The sequence below is a fragment of the Tetrao urogallus genome, assembly GCF_951394365.1.
Source record: "Tetrao urogallus genome assembly, chromosome: 14".
NCBI lineage: Eukaryota > Metazoa > Chordata > Aves > Galliformes > Phasianidae > Tetrao > Tetrao urogallus.
The window spans coordinates 412,832-434,271 of record NC_136827.1 but is presented as its reverse complement, the minus strand read 5'-3'; the positions used below and the strand labels follow the sequence as shown (position 1 = coordinate 434,271).

General features: G+C 44.9%; 1 protein-coding gene across 1 annotated transcript in view; it reads right to left on the bottom strand.

Moving 5' to 3' along the window:
- Positions 1 to 21,440, bottom strand: part of NRG2 (neuregulin 2) — a gene marked incomplete at both ends in the record, with an annotated part of 152,375 nt that overhangs the window by 19,418 nt on the left and 111,517 nt on the right. The window contains 2 exons of the mRNA XM_079542186.1: positions 4,031 to 4,089; positions 14,076 to 14,196. Of these exons, the coding sequence (XP_079398312.1) occupies positions 4,031 to 4,089; positions 14,076 to 14,196 (180 nt within the window). The remainder of the gene's footprint in view (positions 1 to 4,030; positions 4,090 to 14,075; positions 14,197 to 21,440) is intronic.

Genomic DNA, 21,440 nt, shown 5'->3' with positions numbered 1-21,440 from the left:
AAATTTGATGTGAAAAATATCTCAGTAAGATGATTTAGTGACTCAGAATCCATGGAAATAATTCTCTGTGTTCTCGTTTACCAGGGCACTCCTCTCTTGTGGAGCAATTGCAGACTGTCACTGTCTGGTTTGTCCACAGCAATTAATTCCTCTTCAGCCAAAATTAAATATTTCTTTAATGTCCCTCGGTTATATTTTATAGCCTCTCTAAGGCTACTTAAAGCCTTACATGATTCTCCAACCCTGATCTGTCAGTTTCATATACGTGGATGGAGGAGAGTGCAGAGACCCATTGAGATCAGTGGAATTTCATGTAAGCATAAGGGGTCTAAGCAGACTTCAGGCAGCATCAGGGCAATTATCTTCTTCTCACGTATGCACCTTTCACCTTTTTTCATCTTAGTGAATGCGCAATTATTTTGACATTCCTCTTCCCTTGTATCTTCTGGTGGGTTTTCTGTGACAGAATCACAGAGTGACAAAGCCATCTGTCATACTGCCGTAAACCTGACCTATGATAAACAAGATAAACCTTTTGAGTCTCCTTCTAAGTCTTTGCCCAGGCTTACTAGATGTGTGATACTAAGTGTCAGTGTCTGGAACACCTATATCTGTGCTGGTGCAGCTTAGCAGGTCACTGCCCATCCGCTGGTAATCAGCTGTCTGCGTGTGCTCAGCCACTGCTCCACACAACAAAGGTGTCTGCTTACAGCTCCTAAGGTATGAGTCTTGCTGAAGCAGATCATCAGGGAGACAGCAACCGACACCGGCAGGCTGCGAGATGTGTCACAGTCGGGTACCACAGCTCTGCTCAGAAATGCCTCCTTGCTGGGCCAGGACAGTGTTGTCTGTTTGCACAATGCATCCATTTGTGCAGATAAGTAGCTGCTCTAGCATAATTCTCTTTTTTTTTTTTTTCCCTGTAGAATCTCCACACATTTCCTGGTATATTTGCATGACAATGCAAGCAAAATGAAATGTACACTCCTTACAAGCAGATAGGAACCAACCACTGAGATTATCATTTGACTTCAGCTGTTGCAAATTCCTACCAAGGGTAAATGCTATTCAGTCAAATAAGGGCTGACTCAGGACAGAGTGGGATGTCTCCAAGATATCCCAATAATACAATTCACAGTGAGTTCCTCTGTACCAATCTATTAGAAAATAGCAATAGTGTGAGCACAACATAGGAAAAAAGACCATCTTGAACATTTTCAAACACTGGGGTACATGCACAGAATGTGTCTGGCAGTGGGCACTTGGTCTTGTGCTTTTAATAGCAACACAGAATTGTCACACGCAAGAAAACCAATCTAAATACAACTTTCATCTTTGTAACTACAGTAATTCAGCAGGAATTTCTGATAATCAGGGGAAAAGAAACCTTCAAAGCAAACTTCCAAGCAGACAATGAGAACCACTGGACAACATTTTGTTTTTTTTCCTGTGCAAAATCTGACTAAGGGTTCAAACTGGTGAGACAGGAAGCTGCACCCAGAAGGAAGATGCACAACATCCAGCACGATGCTGCTAAGATGGCAAGCATCTCCTGCTCTAGCCCAAATGCAGCTAAGTGTCCGCCTCATTGTTTCAGAACCGGGTATTAAATGCAGGTTACTTTGCAGAGGCTCTGTCACAGATTTGGGATATACCTACAGAATGTGTGTTATTTAATGTTTAAGTTAAAGAGGCAGGACCCTTCCATCTAGGCCTGAAAACCTAAAACGCTCCAAATATATTCAATACAACACTGGAGTAGGTGTCATTACTTACTATTTAAGTATCTGTCAAGTGCTGGCAGTGTTCTCAAAACAACAATCAGGTCAGAGCTCTTTTATTTCTAATGGAAATGACTGAACTCCATTCAAAGCATTTCAAATTTTGACCTGTCAGAACCCATATGGGACGAAGAACAGAGCGAATTAGAGAGCAACAGCAACTTCTACTGTGCCCTAATTATTGTTTGAAGTAGAAAGTAAGCACTCACACAACCCAGACTCAAGTGAAATGCCTTTCCTAATTGGAAGAATGGCAAGTTCAGTGCATTCTTTGCTGCAGTATAGCTGCTACGTATATTACCCAACTGTGACCTGAAAGTGAAAACAGCTATAAACACATATGAATCATCTTAGATGATTTTTATCCAAGTTCAGACAGGCAAGCTGGATTGTTAAACTGTTTTTAACTTACTATCCTGTGGTTAAAAAAGAATAGAGGTAAGAAAATGTACATGTGTCAGTTTTAAAGCTGGCACTGTTCCTCTAACATATAAATAAAACTTAAACAAATCTCTCATTCCCATAAAAATCTGGATTCTGCAGGCTGGGGTTAAAATGCATGCTGTTTCCTATCGCTATTAATGTTCTGAAAAAGCACTTTTCTGACATAGAACTCGTGTTCACCCATTTTGTTTTTGCAGCACAGTAGCGGTAACACCTAACTGTGTGGGACATCACCTCATGAAGCACCCTACAAATCAGATTCAGCAGGTGAGTGTCCTGATATTGTCTGCAGCTGGGGTCCCTGACACTATGGGATCCAAAGTGGAAAAGAAACTCTTTTGTATCGGGTTAAATATGAAAACAGAATTTTTGGTGAGTCATTGAAAAAAAAAAAAAAAAAAAAAAAAAAGCCTTACTTAGATATTTTATCTGAAAAAAATAAACCAATGGAGGTTTCAACTTTGGAAGTTAATCTGGAACAAAAGGCAATGTAAAAAATCAAGCTGTCCCAAGGGCTTCAAAGCCCATTAATGTCTTGCCTGTATACTCTGTAGAAGAGCTTAATGCAAGCCCTAGCCAACTATTAGTATGTGCTAATGAGACTCCTGCTACTGCCAGTTCAGGACAAGGACTGCAGGATTTCTTAAGGAGAGGTAACAGAGGCAATACTGACAATCAAGGAGATATCATGGAGAGGTCTTTCTTCCTCTGGTTCCCACTAATTAAGGCCTCTTCTGTGGCTTTTTTCAAAAAGCCTCTCTTTAAAACCACCATTTGTTGTGGTCCCAATGGCTAGCACAGAGACAGGGTGTACACAGAGGTCACACTGCTGTAACTGCAGGCTCAGCCCTGAATCACATTTCAGGTCAGACCTTACTCACACAAGGACCCCTCTAGTGCTGGGACACAGTCTGAATATCAATCTGTCAAAAACTATCTGCAGTGAACAAAATGAACAAGCGAGGCATCTCTGGAGACGCAGAGAACATAAGAACTGAGAGCTAGACACTGGGAAGGCTTGTAGGGTACTTACATTCACTGCATACGAAGTTAAGGGATCAGTCACTGTAGTTAGACACCGCCCCACATGCACGGCTGTCCAACCCACGAGGAGAGATGGGAACATCTCTGTGTCCAGGATGGATATGGTTGGAGACGCCTAATCAGCAGATTTTGTCCATATGCTGCATGGCATCGCAGGGAGGAAGCCCTGAGACCATGGCAGTGTCCAACATGGTCTTTCGTACTCCAGGCATGCATCCTATGTTCTGCCCTACCTGGGGCCATCCTCTTACAATCTCATTTGAACAGCATTTAATGCTCAGTTTAACTTCTGGAAACAAAAAACACATCCTCAGCACAGGGGAAATTTCAGTACTGCCCTCATTGTGTTTTCTGCAGTTGGTACAGAGAGACTCACACACCCAAACTGCAAGAGTCGTAGGAAAAACACAGATCTCTTGCACTGCACCACAGTCTGTGTTGAGACAGCAGTGCCAGCAGATACAGTTTATCACACAAGACTGTTCTCACACAGCACACCACAATAACCTCGTGCCTCAGTTGTGTTTTGCATGAAAAGAGCAAGCAACTTTAAATTCAATCAGAAATCATTCTAATAAATGGGAAGACAGCAACAGCCCAGGTTCTCCTCTTGGCAACGATCACAGCTCCTCTCAAGGGTCAAGCAGAGCTGGGAGTGCACAAGACTGGAAGAGGGCTGTTGGAGAACAGAAGAACCTGCTTTAAGGACATGACACAGAGCTACAATAACCAGGGAGAGAGAGAAGTAGAAAGAGACATACTGGAGAAGCTGACCATTGCGAAATGCTGACACCGGTCTCCTGTGAATTCGATCGGACACCTACCGAAAGAAAGAAAACCAGAAAGAAAGAAACAAGATAGCAAAATGACACCCAGACAGAGCAAACTGAGGCCCCTTTCTGATCCCTTTCACAACTCCTATCTGTCTGCTTTCAGCCTACGCCCTTACCTGCAGCCCTAAGCCCTAGCCCAAAGCTGACACCAAGAGCCATCCCTGACTAGACCACTCTACATCCACGCTGTGCCCAGGAGGTTTTAAGTAGTGTGGTGTGTGTTTGTCTTCAAACATACTTTGCTTAGGATCTGGCATGTACAATCGCAAAGGCAGTTTCTCCAAACATCTCTGTCCGAAGAATCCATTTGGACATCTGGAGGGGAAAAGGGGAGAAATCACAGAACATGTCTGGCACCATTCTTGAGGCTAAGGTCAAAAATAAAAAGTGCATTGTGATGAATGGAAAAAATAAATGCTTCACGCGCGTATTTACTTTCTGCTTTGCTTTAACCAGGCACCTGTAACATTAGCACTGCAGCTTTATTCTAGGCCTGGATCTTCAAGCCACCAGCAAAACCCCTTCTTTCTTTCTCTGCCTGCCTCCTACCTTCTCACCTGCTAGAAGCACCAGATGGTAGGAAGATCGAGATGGATGGGATGCTACTTGCAGCCACTATCTAGACAAGACTGGCAAGGAGCACCACAGAGCGGTGAGCAGCTGCTCAGGCAACAGCAAGCGTTGTGTGGGGCAAGCATCTTCGTGTTACTGCCCCTGGAAGGACTCACAGAGTGCTCCAGGGAGAATGGCTGTGTTGCTGTTAGAGAGAAAGCATGTGCAGAATCTCTGTGTTAACAGAGAGAAAGGGACAGAGAAGAAAGCTGAGCCAGAACAGACCTCATGCGCTGCCCGGCTGCAAGACTCTGGCAGGCTATCCCAGTCACCACGAGGAGATGGGCTGGGATGTGCCAGCTCACGGGGCTGGAAATTGATGGGAGCTCAGCAGCGGGTGGCCAAACACCTCTCTCCCTGGAGTCAATCTCCCTGCCTTACTTCATATCTTTCAGCATGACTTCTTGGACAGTCCCTCTGCGTTTATCCCTACCTTTCTCCACGTCCCGTCCCTACCTGCCTGCCGCACCCTTCTGACCAAGCTCTCTGAGCTCCATAGGTTTCTTCATAATACCAAGCATTTTAACAAGCTTTCCAACTTCTTAGAGCAAGCAGTGCTGCGGGCTTTGCGTCTTGTTGTCAGACTTCCCTCAACCTCGACTGTGCTGTGCCCATCCCTCACCAAAGCCTCAGGTCCCAGCTGGCCTACGAAGAGCCCAAAATGCTCATCAGAAGCAAGGACCGGAGCCCTGAAGCGGAAGCGATGGCTTAACTCCTCGCCTATCCAGTGTGAGGGACAGCAGACAGCCAGAGCAGCCTCGGCACAGAGCCAGGTGAGCGGGCCCGGTGTGCACAGCCGGCTGGTGGAGTGAGACGGGCCCAGGTCCCAGTGCAAGTCCCAGCCCTGCAGGCGCGACCCAGTCTGCACAGGGCACCAATGTCTGCTCCCAGTCTGTGGCACAGCACAGAGAGGAGGAAGCGATGGTTTCAAACCCTGCGATGTCTAATATGATCAAAGCTTTGCAGTTCAAAAGAGTGTTGGCAGATCAGTTCTGTGCTGTTGCTCAAAGGCTACAGTAGCATTTGTTCTTCTTGCCAGATTTACGTTTAGATGGCATGTCATTGATACGCAACTTCAGCGGCAATAAAGGAAGCCAAGAAGAGAGAGGAATTCCTGTTTCTCTCTACTTAATGGAACACAGGCAGCATTTTTCAGCAATTATTTATTTCTCATGTGAAGAGAGATAGAATCAGAGAGGGAGAAATGAGGAAAACTGTCATTTTCAGTAGTTCTCCCTCATCGTGAACAGACACAGATAAGAATCATGACATGGAAGGGGGTGTGACAAGCTCTCAGTAAAGGCCTTAGGGCACAAAACCCAACTGTCAGGCCAGCAAGGATACAGACTTCTCTGAGCTGAGGCTCCCCTCCAAATGCAAGAGGTGAGGGTCAGTGAGGACTTGGAAAGAGCTTGTTGGCTGAACTCGAAGAAGTGCCACATGGCTGGTCACAAGGCAGGCCAAAGCAAAAAGATCTCTCAGCTCTGGCACGGTCGTGACTGGTAGAACTCACCTTATGCACAGAGGTCTAACCTCTGCCTGGAGACCTGTACTAACGTTCTTAGGGAAAAGCCTGCGGTGCTTGCTGGTACACTAACATGTGTATCACATACACTAACTGTGACATCACTGTCACAGGCTCCTAAAGTAGCTCATTGAGGACAACCAGCTCCTACTCAGGGTGAATTCTGATGCTTGGGATTTACAGATACACCTCTGAATGCTGCATTATCCAAGGTGTACAAGCTATAGCTAACAAAAGGCTATGTGATTTCTCCATCCCATATACTGTCCTTTTCCATTTTGCATCCACAGCTCCAAATCTGTCTGTCTTTCCTCTAAGGAATGAATTTCCCAGTTCTCAAAGGTAAGGTGTGCCACATCCAGGGGACGTTTCAGTAGTTGTCCCTCTCAGAAGAAAGTTCTGAAAGGGCCTGCATGACTGAAGTGGCTTTTACAGTCGATTTCATGTTGGTTTTTGTTGCAGTTTTGGTATATATGCGCACTGAGCAAAGTTGGGGCATCCTCACTGCTCATAACCCATTTTATTTTCTATTTGGGTCCTGTGTTAACATATCCACATAACAGTGTGCTGGGATATTTGCAGGCTCCAACCTGCATGAGGGGTGCTTAAGGGCACAGCTCTGCATGAAGCTTTGCTGCGCTCCCTAGACATACAGGGGTTCCTCAGTGCCCATGCTGCTTCTGAAACTGGAGATTTGATTCCTTGGTCAGGCAAATATCTTTGAAGAACATTACCCTTTTTTTTTTTCATTAAATGTAATTCTTGGATGTTCATCCTGGAGTCCAGGAAAGGTAAGCATAGTGGTTATGTCATTTCAAGTCAGGGTGCCAGCTCCAAGGATTATCATCAAAAGGCCTATTGACTTTCCTTGTGATGAAGAAGAGGAAGCTGGTACTGGGAGTAGAGTGAAGATGCCCTGCTGGCAATCAAAGAGGCAATTTGGTGATGAAGACTCACAAGGACAGCCTGGTGAAGCTGATTTCAGAGAAGCCTTTAAAAGACTGCACTGGAGTTTGAACAAAGCAGGCAAAACAGATGTCGCCTTCCCAATCATTTCTTAAGTTTATTCATCATCACTGACACTCAAGAAGTCAATGTGTAGTCTTCAAGACATCCCGTTTAGCTTAGAATGTTCTGGCTATTTGTCTGTGATCTGAGATTCAGTTCATGTGTGTGCCGTGGGCACCCTGGAGGGAGGTCATGAATGAAGCAGGTGTCTTACCCAGCCAAGGAAATGGACATTTTGTCAGAAGGGAGCTAAAACTGCCTCAGATGCACATTTGCAAGATTTCAGCCATGGCTAGAACTTGAACGCGACTGAAGTTGCATGCCACTAAGGAAAGACTGAAAATCAATTGAAAAATGGTGGAAGAAAATAAAACCCAGAAAAACAAATTGGTGAGAAGTGAAAAAAACAGAACAGAAATGTGTCAAACAAGCTTTGATGCCATGACAGCTACCATATAGTCCATCCTTAGATCTCAGCCGTCAGCTTAGCGTGGGAGGGGAAAAGAACTTTCTAGATAGAAGGCAATAGATAACAGTCATCTCCCTGTCTAGTACAGCTCAGGCTTTTCATCTTTAGTTGTTAGTGAATCAGCACAGGGAAAAGTGACAGAAAAGTAGCTCTCATAAACATGAACACCTTTTGTCACCTCCCATGCTGTCAAAATGATGTGCTTCCACAGCAATCCCATGCAGAAGGTGTGCATTATGAGACTGCCACAAATGCAGTTCTCTCTCCTCTGGGTCCTGATTTCCCAGATGTAAGCTTGCTGGCAGCATGAGTGACCAGGATAACTTTGAAAGTTATGCACTGCCCATGGTCCCTTGTTTGTCTGATACTCCTAGGCTGGTGAACGTGAAGATTTGTTATTTATTATCACTTCTCCAGCTGTGACACCTAGGAAAGAAATTTCCAGCTTGCACAGCACATGAGTGTCCCACTCTAGACAAGCAGAGCAAATGGAAGGCACCCTTTCTGCATGCAGAATCTTCTGTTTCCTGTATTACAGGTCTGTGGGCAGCTCCTCTTCAGTAGCTAAACTTAAGATCTGAGTGACACACCTGAAAGTTAAGGCTTCCTAAGACCAGAAGTCATGCAATGGTCTTTTATCACAGCATCCTTCTTCCTACACATCTGACTCCAGCCAGGTGATTTGGGCTGGTTATGCCAGCAGAATGAATGGCGGACCGTTCCTTCAAATAGTATCTTTGGACTCCTTAGTCCACTACCCAGCCTCGCAGAGGCCCAGCATGCTCCTTCTTTTGAGAAGGGAAGTGGGCAAAGTTGTGCCTGTAAGAACAGCCTTGCAAGGCTTGTAAGGCTGCAGGAACGCTTCAAAGACAGCACCTTGCCCCCTTCTAGCCTGTGTGAAGAATACCAAGACTGCCTTGCTTGACTTCATCCCTCTGCCTAACAAGTTAAATGAAAATTAAAAACAATTTTCCGCTTGCTACATATCAAACTTTCCTACTTGCAAATGCTATCAACAAAACTGGCCAGGAATTTTTCTATTTAACTTTTGTTGTTGCTGGAAAACATTCACTATGTTCAGTCAGTTTTGACCAGTTCCTTGAATTACTGAGATTTTTTAGTTTTTTTTTTTCTCCACATTTAAAAAAATCCATAAAGGTCTCCTCTTGAGTTCAGGATGAATTTCAATTAATTTACATGGTAAAAATATGCAATCATCAGCCAAATAAAGAATCTCAAAAATTACAAACCAAAATAGTTTAAACGATTCATTGAAAAATTTTGTCACTTTACCTTGAAACAGGGCAGAGCAATGACTATTGTTGATTATTATTATTTAATTATTAATCAAACAAATAATTAAAATAATATTCCTGCTGGAAGCACAGCTGTTGACCTAAATCTTGCAAGCGTTGCTCCATTTCCTTTACACTCTCATTTATGCCAAATGTGGTAGCTCTCATAATGCAATCTGTGCTACAAAAAAATGAACAAGCAGGTGCATCAAAATAACAAGATAAGGAGAAGCTGTAGCAGAAGGACACAATGCACTGATAAAAGGAAATGAAGAAATGTCTCAAGCATGTTGTTTATTTGTGCAAAGGGCAGAAAAAGAAGACAGTTCTGTCATTGTCCCCTGACCAGTCCCAGATATCAGGCTCTTAGAGAGCCACAAAACACTTGGACTCCACAAGACCACTAATGAGTAGAAAAGAAAGCAACCAGAATAAATGCAGAGGCCTTATCCAGAGCATTTATTATCTTATCTAATATATCTTATCTTATCTTATCTAATCAAGGCATGTTTGCTGTATATAGAGTCCAAACCACAGGAACATCCACTTCTAGCCTCCGTGAAGACAGTGCAGCGCACTTCCAACCGAGCTGTGGGAGCTCAGTGGGATCAACACTGTTGTCTTCACTGAGCCTTGTTGAAGGATCAGCTTCCACGCTCTGAATGTTCTCAGGGGTCTGCTATAGTTACATGCGCATTAAAGGGAATGCATTGAACTGGACGCATAGAATGACCACTTGAACACAAAAAGGTACCTGATCTCATTACCCAGGATAAATGGTATACAAAGCATAATGAACTAGTCCTGGCTGGTTTGGAGACTTGGAATAGTATGTAGTGATTTTCACCCCTAGCTCAACACTGTGAGCTCTTCAGTGAACATGTAATTTTGTTAAATGTAGACAGCCCACACCCAGAAAGTCAGCATCTGGGAATCCTTCAACCTGACTCCTGTGAACACAACCTGTATGGCCTGATCATGGGGGTGGAGGTTGCTCTTAAAGCTCTTTATGTCTTTTAATCCTACACAGTTCACTAAGGTCCTGCCCCACCAGCCACTTCAACTGCATTAAACACACCAAAGAATCACGTAGCAGAGGAGGGCTGTGCAGCAGAGTTGACTTTGTTTCTTTGCTCTGCTCAGAGGACCCCAACTGAAGATGATTTGTGCCAAGACTAAATGGGAAGAAGAGTATTTCTGCTGTGACATATACACTAGCCCAATCCTGTAGGACCTGGCACTCAGTGATAACAGTTCAGAGCCGCCTCAAGCTGCTCCAAGTTGTGCCAAGAACCCAACAGGCTCCAGGATGGAGGCAGGCCCACAGTCAAAGGCCGCAAACTTTCCCAAGCACTGAGTTCAGTTGGACACAACATCTCTATTTCTGTCCCAGCTCTTGAAAATTGCTTGTGTGCATCCCTTCTGCAGGCACTGCAATTTGCTCTACTCAAACTCGCAGCTTCCCTGCTGTTACGGTGAGAAAACAGTCCATACACCTTCTAAGGCCTCTCTGAGCAAAATGGTCTGGAGAACGGTCAAGACATTTTTCTGACAACAAGAGCCTGGGCTCTTTAATCTTCTAAGGCTGTTGAACCAATTCTGTATGTGTGTGGCTCAGTAGATTTCTGGGTTTATGCCTCAAATTTGTAGAATATCCGAGGCAGATCAGACTCCTCCCATCTAACTTCCAGGTAGTCTGTTTGTAGAGTATGCATAAAAACACATTTTGTATCACATTTGAGTATCCTTTAACACGAGCATGTGTAGAATTTACTTCAAATTAAGGACTGATTTATGCAAGCACACAATCCAAAACAGACACACTGCCTGGCACAGCTCCAATGCCATTCTGGGCTTTTCCCTGGTTAAGAAACTGCATTCTCCAAAGTTTAGATGAAGTGTATTGAAAAGGGAGAGAGGAGGTGAGTTTGCAGGCAAAAGATGAGCTGCTGTTTGTTCCTTAGAATTTAAAAGACCAAGAGGAATGTAATTCTGGGAAGCCTGCTAAAAAAATAATACTAAGAGGCTAGCTGCCAATTTAGGCAATATCTGTAACAAAATAAGTATGAGCCGCTTCAGAAGAAATCATTTGAGAATCCAGCTGCTCTTTTTTTGCTCCAAAGTGCCAGGCGTAACAACAACAGCAAGGATCTTCAATGAAATCTGCTTGTGATTACAGAATGATGACAGGTAGTGAACAAGAACTCATTAAAATTCTGTCTTCTGAACGCAGTGAAAACCAGTAGTATCACACGAAGGCCAGGCATTCTGGAATCTCCTCAGCACTTGGTGAAGGAAGACTGCAAGGCAGCATACAGTGCCAGAAGACCCTCAAGGCTCCGATGACTCTAACCAGAATAGCACAGTGGGAACAGTGTACGGGTAGATATGTCATGGCTGGCTCAAGAGGCTCACGTGGCTCTTGTCTGATCTCTGTACCGAGGCGCTTGAAGAGGCTGTATGCAGAAGGACCTGATGACATCCTCCATGGCCACATCTCAGAGCAATGGTTGGCTCCCATGCTACAGAGTTGAGAAATGCAGGTCAAAGCCTGCATCTTTTCCTCCTTTTCTTTCTTCCTCTCTGAATCCAAATCACTGCATCTTTCACACACAGCAGCTGACCTCTTGCCTTGGTGCAACAAGGAAGCTGTGAAATATTTCAGCACTTTGCTACTTTGCTAGTTCACAGGCAGGCAACACCGAAGTCATCTTATCCATCATCAGCCTTCACAAGAATACTCCAAGTTATTAGGAAAGTCATTTTAAGAGAAATGCAATGTTCGTATGTTCAAAAGTTCAAACACTTTTGCATTTCTCTATAATTATACATTTCTGGAGTCCCAGAAACTCTAAATTGTATCACTTCAAAATCCAGGATTTTCATCTTCAGTCTATGATTTGATGACAGAAACACTAAAGAAGAATGAACATCCAGACATTTCCTCAAGAAGAAGGATCAGAAATGACTGCTCTGCACAAAAAGCACTTGGGTCCCTGGGCAGAACTGTCTTCTCTGGCAGATGAATAGTGACAGTGCAGATCTTCAAGCACCTTCTTTCAGTTAACATTTGCTGCCCTTCCACATTCACCAATTCAGTTCCCATTTGGTTTTAGCAACTGGTATCTCAGGACCCATCAGAAACAAATCTTTTTACCATTTGCAAGTAGGAAATTATGGCTTCCAAATTACATGAGATAATTACGTCTGTTTTGCACGGCATATAAAACCTTGATGGAATTTGTCACTGAGCTCATCAGCTGTCATAGCAGCCCCTTTTTGAAGGTAGACTGTTTCTTCACAGGGTAGGAATTACCTTGGTTAAATCAGTCTTTCTGCTGAAGACACTTCATAATTACCATGTCTATCCTTCATGAGGGATAACAGAGCCTAAAGATTATATCTGCACAAGGCAGGGCCTCAGGTAACTTTTGCTATAATTAGTAATTTATCTGATCTGAAAGTCTTATCTGGATTCAAGTTTTTTCAAGAAGAAATAGCCCTGAGATCTGTGTTTCTGGCACCAGCACTTTGCTCAGAGAGAGATTTTGGACCATACACTCCTCTCAAAAGGCTGAGCCCTCCCAAGCATGGGAACACTGGAATTATTGGGACCTCATGGGGCTGCACTATACCAGAATAGTGTCTGCGTCTTCCCTCATGTTTCAGTGGGGGATGCTGTCAGAATGAACTTACAGTGCCACAGAGACATCAAATGCAGTGACAACTACCCTAAAACACAGGTCTTTGGTGTAGAAGGGCTGCTCTCATCTCACACGCATGGAAAGTGTCAAGGACCACAGCAACTGGTCTCTGTCCTACACAGCTCCTTTGTGTCAGAAGAGCTAAGCCTGGGAGAACTGGGAGAAACTGCTGATACAATGTCTTTCCCACTATACCTGATCCTTCACTGGAAAGTGAGAACACAGGAGCTCAGCAGAATGCGTTATGGCTTTTCCTACTCCTGCCAAAACAGTGGAGTACCAAGAGTGGAGGGGAGTTGTGCTAAGTGTAGTCCAGCTCACAGCCCTTACAGGAGAGATGATGGCTCTGTTCAGATTCATCAAGGCCTGAGGAGGCAAGTTGTCTAGCAAGGATCACACCGTGCAGTGGCAGTGGGACTAGGCTGAGATCCACAGATGTAAATATCTTTGGCAGAACCTCTCCACTCTGAGGTGTCTGGAAGAAAACCATCAGCTCTGGGCTTCCCCAAGCTGGGCATAGTGGGGCCTGTTGTGCTTTGATGCTGACTACAAAACTCCTGGGCTCAGCAGCCAGGCTGGGCACTGCCTCACCTCACTCAGTGGCTGGGCACAAGCCATCAAGTCCCACTCCCAGGGCACCAGATCAGGCTTACTCCGTGGGAGCCCAGGGGCAGACAGAGGTGTGCGCTGGCTTGGGTACATTCATCTCCAGCACTGAATCAGACTGTGCTCTCATCCACATCAGGTTTGGAGGGTGAACCAAGATGCTGTTGGGCTTTTTAAATGGGATAAGTTTGAACCAGAGGTGAAAAACTCTCACATCCTGTTCCACATTCCTCAGACTATGCAGCCCCACTTTAATCCCACCAAGAAATTTCATTTTAAGTATACACAATGCTTCTCCTTGCTATTTTTCTGTTCTTTCAGATTTTAGCATTTGAAGGGTAACAATAAACAACCCCACAGCCCATTACACAGGTAGGCACACAGTAGTGAAGAGCTGTGTGCTAAACCCAGGAGGTGTCAGCTGGGGGCAAGGAGCACTGACACAGCTCAGGGAGACCGCAGGGACCTGACCTTCCCTGAAGCTGCAGAGGAAAAGGGAAGAAAGGGAACAGCCAGGACAGGTGTATTCATCTAAGAAAAGAAGGAGACGTCAGGAACAGCAGTGGCACTCACACAAAAAAGAAAATAGGAACCTTCTTCCCCTTCCCTCACCTTCTAGATTCCCATTCTGAACCTGCACAGCTTGAACTGCAATTGCCAGAATTTCAGAGCTACCTCTCCTGCAGTTGCACAGAAGTCTCCTCTCCCACAGCCAAGTAATTTGCATGTTGACACAAGAACTACACTCACTTACTTGCAAGACAGCTGATTAATCCCTTCGATGTAGTAGCATACTCCTCCATTGACACAATAGGATTTGGCTGTTTCGTTGCATTTTCTAGCATGCCCAGACCAGGAGGAAAGAGTTGTGGTTACTGCAGGAAAAAAAAAACACACACACACAAACACAAAAAGGATATAATGTTATTTCCTTTGTTGAACAATTCTGTTTTCTTAGATGATTTTTAATTAGCTCACTTGCCAAAGTAAAAACCCTGGAGCTACAGACCTCAGCCCATGCCTTTAGACCTACGTTCACCTTTCCAGGTGCTGGGTCTGCAACTTGACCTCACTCTTCCCAGAAGAGGTGGCGAAGTGAGTGGGCAGCTGAGGACTTGCCCTCCTCCAAGTTACTAGCGTGTCAGGACAAGATCATCCTTTTGGTAAGCTTTGTGGAGAAGTGCCCTTTCCCAGCTCTCCTTCATCCTTCTTTTTCATGTGCATGCAATCCAGCACTAGGAAGCCCAATGCATTCTCAGAATCACAGGGCCAGGTGGCATGCTGCTGAGGCCTGATTTGCATCACAATGCTGGACCAAGATCCAGAGATTCTGCAGAGGACACTTCAATGATAGGAGGATGCTTCGATTGCTCCACATCTCCCAGAGGAAATGATTTCTCAGCTCATGAAGCAAATGTCCTCACTGTGCCCACAACAGGTCCAGTGCAAATAGAAACAACTCTATTTCTGAGCATGTCTCTGTAGTGCCTCTGGTTCTGCTTCTAGAGACCAAACACGATAAGGCAGCCAGTCCCGGTCTGTGCTAAGAAGGGGGAAGTAAGCATGACTCAAGTTTCCCTGGGTACAGATGCTTTTCCAAAAGCGTCCATGGCCTTCCTGCTGTGTAAGGCACAAATAAAACGGAAGTTGAGGATAGATGATTCCACCAACACTGCAAAGAATTCCCCACAAACACCCCTGAAATATGAAAACTCCCAAACTTCTGTAGGGAAATTCACTTCTTCCTTCCAATTAATCTTAGTGGGATCTCTTCCAATTCAGTTTAATGGGAACTAGAAACCAAAACCATCATAATGGCTTTGTAATGAGTCTGTATGATTTTTATAGCAGCACATTACTTCCATGACCTGTGGGGAACTGCTTGTTGAGGACGGGGGAGCTCTAAAGGATAGCACCTACAGACTGCAAGGCCACTCCTTCAGCTGAGTACTTTACACCATGCTGCGTTGATGTTTTAGCACCAGAGTGAACTACAGTCCTGACCAGCAAGAGATTCATCTGATTGGCATTATAACAGGATTTTCATCCAATTATAAACTATTTTCTTCTTTTAAACAGAATTAGAAAAGAGACTGACATGAATGAGGCTCGGGAAGTGCAAGTTGTGCATGTCCCAACAAGAGCTGCGTCTGTCCGAAAAAGAGGCGGTTGGTCAGTTCTCCTAGGAGCACCTTGTTAAAGTCATTATTTCTTAAATCCCGTTTTCTGCAAGTCCCGTGTCTTTTCTTTCAGCAAAGCACAAGGTATTTTAAAATTGAGTCACAAAATCATATTCTCACAATCTAGATGTTCCAAATGCTATGAAAAAGAGGTAAACAGCTCAGGTTTTGATTGAGAAGAGTGTCATGAAATGCAAGCTGCTGTCAGAACAAAAGCTGAGCTCTACTGGTCAAACAATAGCCCCGACACGAGTCTGACAAATAGGCAACGCTTAAGGAAGGGCAGATCAGCATGCAATGACAGTTTTCTTCTGGCCATCTAGGATGGGCAGCTAAGGCCATCAAGTCAGCCGCAGTGCCTGTGATGGATTTCTCTTCTATGAATGTGTCTAGCTGCTGCTTGAACAGATCTAATCTTGTAGCATCCACATTATTTGTGACAAGAACTCCAGTGTTATGTACACAGTGTGAAAAGGCACACCTCAATTTACTTCTTTGAAACCTGACCCTTTCTAGCTCTTGCACCTGAAGAAAAGAGTGTTCGTTTCCACACATTTCCTCTGTGCTACCTGTGGCTTTGCTGGCACAGGCAGCATCTTCTTTGCCAGCTAGAGCACAATGATTTAGTAGCCTCCTACACACAGGTTACTTTGTTGTAATCCTTTTTGTGCCATCTTTATTTCTACTTTTCCTGCTGGAGATGACAAGACCAGAACTGCAGGTGAAGTGTGGCCCAGGGATGCACACAGGGCTCATAATTCCCAATGTCCATTTTGAGATTAGACCTACTGAATGCAGACCCTTATTGATAATAACCCTGACATCTCAGTCCTCCATGGGAACAGTGAGTGCAGAGCCTCCAAAGGGGCTTGACTGCTCTGGGATATTGCTGAGGCCAGGACCTCATGCTCATGGGGCCAGAAGCTAAGAACAGTTAGTGAGGAACCTGCCAATCCAGGGAGCAGGAGCAGCGAGAAACAAAATGTCTTGCTCAGAAAATGTAATCACATCTGGTTTGCAGTGCAGCCCCCCTGGGCTTGAAGCATGAAGCATGGAGACAAAGGGGATTTCAGTGGGTTTCCACCACACTAGCAGGATAATTCACAGACTCACAAGCATTCCATCACTGTTTTTTGTGTGTAACTGTATTTCCTCATCAGCCTGAGCCACTGGAAATACCTTTGCAAATACCTGCTCCTGAGTCATCTGCAACTCAGTAACTGATGTCAGCAAAGTGAGTTCCATGTGCAGTTTATCTGCAGTCATGCATTCACCTCTGCTCCAAACATCTCTCAGGTGTGCCTCGTGACCCAGGGAGACTTTCTGCAATTACAGCACCTTCATTGCCGTGTCAGATCAGGCAGATTTTACTCCCCACTGACTGGTGTGGTAGAATGAGGTCTTCATTCAGCTTCCAGCATAACCCCATCTACTCCAAAGAATGTGGAAGTTACAAGGTTATTGAAATAAGTGGAGATCCGAGTAGATCAGGGAGCGGTCTGCAGCAAGAAATGGCATGTTAGCTGCAACCTGGGTGAAAAGGGACTGGGTGAAGGTAGTGGGAGAAAAGGAAAGGATCTGCGCAGTGACATTAGTCATGTATCAGCTGCCTCCTCCAAGCACTTCAACAAATGAAGAACAAGAAATATGGAGTGTGCATGAAAAATGCTGCAGAAAAGAAGTGGTACAATGAGACCAGTGGGAATAAGTATGGCAAGCCCTGAGGCAGGGTCCTCTGTGAGCACACAGGCCAACTGGTCACAAAGCTCTGGCAAGGTAGAGCAAAGCCTGGAGCAGCTCACCCAGCAAGTCTCCAGCCAGGCTCAGTTCTGGGGCTGAAAGCAAAGGAGAGGGATAAGGAGGCGAGGATGGGCAAAGAGGGCTGCCTCTGACTGATAGGATTGTGAATGACTCTCCTCTCCTCTCCTCTCCTCTCCTCTCCTCTCCTCTCCTCTCCTCTCCTCTCCTCTCCTCTCCTCTCCTCTCCTCTCCTCTCCTCTCCTCTCCTCTCCTCTCCTCTCCTCTCCTCTCCTCTCCTCTCCTCTCCTCTCCTCTCCTCTCCTCTCCTCTCCTCTCCTCTCCTCTCCTCTCCTCTCCTCTCCTCTCCTCTCCTCTCCTCTCCTCTCCTCTCCTCTCCTCTCCTCTCCTCTCCTCTCCTCTCAAGCAGAAAGGACATTAATAGCTATACCAAGAATCTTATGCAACTCATATCATGCATGCTGTTTAGGCTTTGCAGTCAGCTCGTCAGGGTGTTCTCAGGAATCAAGTGAAATATTCTGCCTTCAGTCTCCAAAGGGTTAATTAATGCAGCCTGGACTATAAATTATAGTTAATTTTTCACAAACTCCAGCTACTGTCGAGGAAAGCAGGGAAACAGAGATAGTTTCACTACTCTTTTTTTTAAATAATGTTGACTAGTGAGTTCATGGAGTACAGACACTTTACTCTCTCAATATTTAGACATTCAGTTAGACGGATGAACTCAGCTGGTCAGACAGTGTATACAAATTGCCTGCTCTGTATATGCCTCATGTACTTACTGATAAAACACAGAATTGCTGAGGTTCCTCTCTACCTAGTTCATCCAACTCCTTGTCAGGGAAACATGGCTGAGAAGGTGTCTGGCAACCTATTCCTCAGCTGTAGCAGTGTAATCCTAGAGTGAGCCACACTAAATCCATGATTTACGCTGATGAATACACGGAGGGACTGTTGATCCTAACCATTCTCTCAGTGGCAGATTTTTGTACATTTGGTACAGCGCTCTCTTCTCTCACTAGAAGTGAATGGACTCTGGATGCTCATTGCTGCTATCTGTACGTAAAATCAGAAGGGCTTGCACAGACCGGGACTTGCCTGGCAATGGATCAGTGACTCTAGAGCTCATAAAAATTCTGCTCCTTTGTGTTCCTGTGCGTTTATTCATTTGGAAATGTTCCAGCACCTACTCCTGCATTTTTTGGAAATAGATCCTGCTCAAATTGCCTTCCCATCTTATGTGGGGATCACGAGCATCAAAAGCCAGACCAGAAGTTCACCCAAAAATACAAATGCCAGACTTCAGTACAATCACCTGAGAGCAACAGATACGGCTGATCAAAACCACACAGGCACATGTTCTGTATGAACTGTCCACACGTGTCACTGCGTAACAAGTTTAAAGACAGAAGCACCAAGGGACTGCCTGTTTCTGGGGGATGAAGTCCTGCATAATCAAAACGCCACCAGCTGCTTCTCCCAGCTGATCTCTCCAGTTTTATGAAGTAGCTCTTCCTAAGCTTTTCTGTATGTTTTTCTCTATGTTTTAGCACCACATGATTTTATTTTTCCAAATCTCCATCATCAATTGTAATGGCAGCAACATGATACTTTAGTGAGGAGATCTGCTCAACAATTGAAAAAGCGGGGCTAGTGCCAGCACAAATGCTTTGCAGGCTGGGCAGCTTAAGCCCAAGAAGAGAAGTAGTGTGACAGGATGGAGTCAGACCACCAGGCAGATCCCCTGGTACACAGCCTCCTTCTCCAAAGGCTGGCCATACTGCCTTACTTCTTCAAGGGGATGTCAGCTTCCAACCCACGCTTTACTTTTCACAGATGGACTTCCCTTCTGTGCCCTTAGAGTCGTAATGGCCTGTCTCAACGTCACACCTTCAGCAGCGGGCAGAATGGTTACTTCAGAAATACGCTGTGCAAAATAAGCAATGAATGTGATCTAATGCAACACAGACATAGCACAGCTCTGAAGATCGACAATGAGATCTCCGGCACATCCTCCTCACAGTATCGTGCCTGCATACGTGCAGGCTTCATTCAATTACCAACCACACCTCCAGCTCTGGACTCTAAATTTAGGCTTTTAAGCAAAGGCCGCACCAGGTCTTATTTTAGTCTAATCTGACAACTGGTCTGTCTGCATGATTCTTGGCAGAGCAGCTTTTATCTGCTCCAGCCGTGCCCCGACCAGGCTGGACACCCTTCCACCCCAAACTGACAGCACCATGCTTGTGTTTGGATCAATACTCTAGGAGAGTACAGTGCCTTTAGACCGGACTGACGTGGGGTGAATAGTTATTGACCTCACAATCATCATGCAGATCTGCCATGGCTATCCAGTAAAGACCTGCCAGACAGGCCTTGAAGGAGCATGAGGAAAATTGACTGAACTTTATTTACTCAGCACATCTTACTGTGGTAGATGCTCAAGTTTTGCTTCAATCAGATCAGTGACTGATCAATCAATCAGTGCTTCAATCAGTGACTTGCAAACCACACCTGAGAAAAGACATCACTGAGCCATTGTAATTGTGGCAGCCCACCAGGTTTATCTCACTTGGGAGAGAGAAGTACTGAAAGAATTCCCATTGTTTACCACACTAAGCATTGGAGAAGGCAGCAAATAGGAGAGACTGAATGAGTCCAAATTAAGTCCAGTGACATCAACAAGATGCACAGAGAAGTGGACTTAATTGGAGAAAGAATGGCTGTTTCACCTACCCTTCCAGATGATCTTTAAAGGAACTTAAGGGAGTGGTTGAATTACAAACCCTGCAATTCAATCTGCAGAGCCCAGCTTTCACCCAAGTACATCACATGTCCACCAGCACAACTCAGCACTGCCTCTCTTGCTCTGTCTCCATCTTCCTGTCACCTGCTCCCAAACCTCACTGTGCTGCAGAGCATCAGTGAAGTGAAATTAGATGGCCAAGCAAACACTGCCCATCCCACGCAGGCTAGCAAAGGGAAAGCATTCAGCCAGATGATCCGGATAGTGGCCCAGATGCTGCAGTGATCCACATGTTGTTTTAGAGCACCTGTCCATCACTGTCTGCTGATATCCAAACTGCACTTCCTGCACCCAGCCTATACGCCTTTAATGCTTAAGAGTTCACCTGTTTGTCCAAGTCAAGGAAAGGGATTAGAGGAGAGCCCAGTAGCAGAAAATGAGCAAAAGAAGTTACCTGCCCTTTTCAGAGACTTCAAAATTACCACCTTCTGGAAATGAAACGTGGGTAAAATTTTAGTATCTTTATCCTGCATAGACTTTACATCTCAGAATGCTTTACAGATTGCTCTTTATTCCATTTTGTATCTGTTAGAATGTTTCTGAACTCTGATAATGATTCCTATTCTGTTTACCATGCAGGTCTGTAGCCACAGACTCCAGAACCTTGTCTGGCTGCTTCATGCTGCAGTGACAGGATCACATTACCATTTTGAATACTCTGCATGTTGGAATGACTATAAAGGACGTTTCTCTCTTCATCATGACACACGATCAAGTTACCCCATCCCTAAAAGTTCCTGCTTGTGAGCTGAGCCATTGCAGCCACCCAATGCACAACCTTAGCCTGTGACAAACACAAGACAACGTGTCTTATTTAACACTTTTTCACGATGGACAAGGCTACTTTTTTAAGCAAGCATCTCTGTGGATGCTCTAGCAACACACAGACATAAGTATATATTCAGAAAAGGGGAAAGACAGCTGTATCGTGGCAAAATACATAACATCACAGAAGCAATTTCTCAGACAACAGAGATTTCCCTTTGGAATCTGGCCTTCAGAGTCTAGCTTGACTATGTGAACTAAAGCTGCTTAAGACTGACACTACGCCTCTGTGACCAGGCCAACTCACATCATACCCCATGGCAGAGCTTGTTACACCTGCTAAATGGCTCTCACCTGAAGGTGTTACACCACTGAAGGAGTGATGCCCCATGCATATACCCCATAGTGGGTATAGTACTTCCCCCAACTATACTGTTGCCCCCACATGAGCTCTACTGGGATGCAAGGCAGATTTGAATCCAGATCACTTGAGTTTGCTGGCTTTAGTCCCAAATCCACACTAATATCAGGATTGTCTTTACAGCGGAAAACAGAAAACATCATGAGATGCCTGGGTTTCTCTTAACCATCATGAGATCTGTGAGACCCA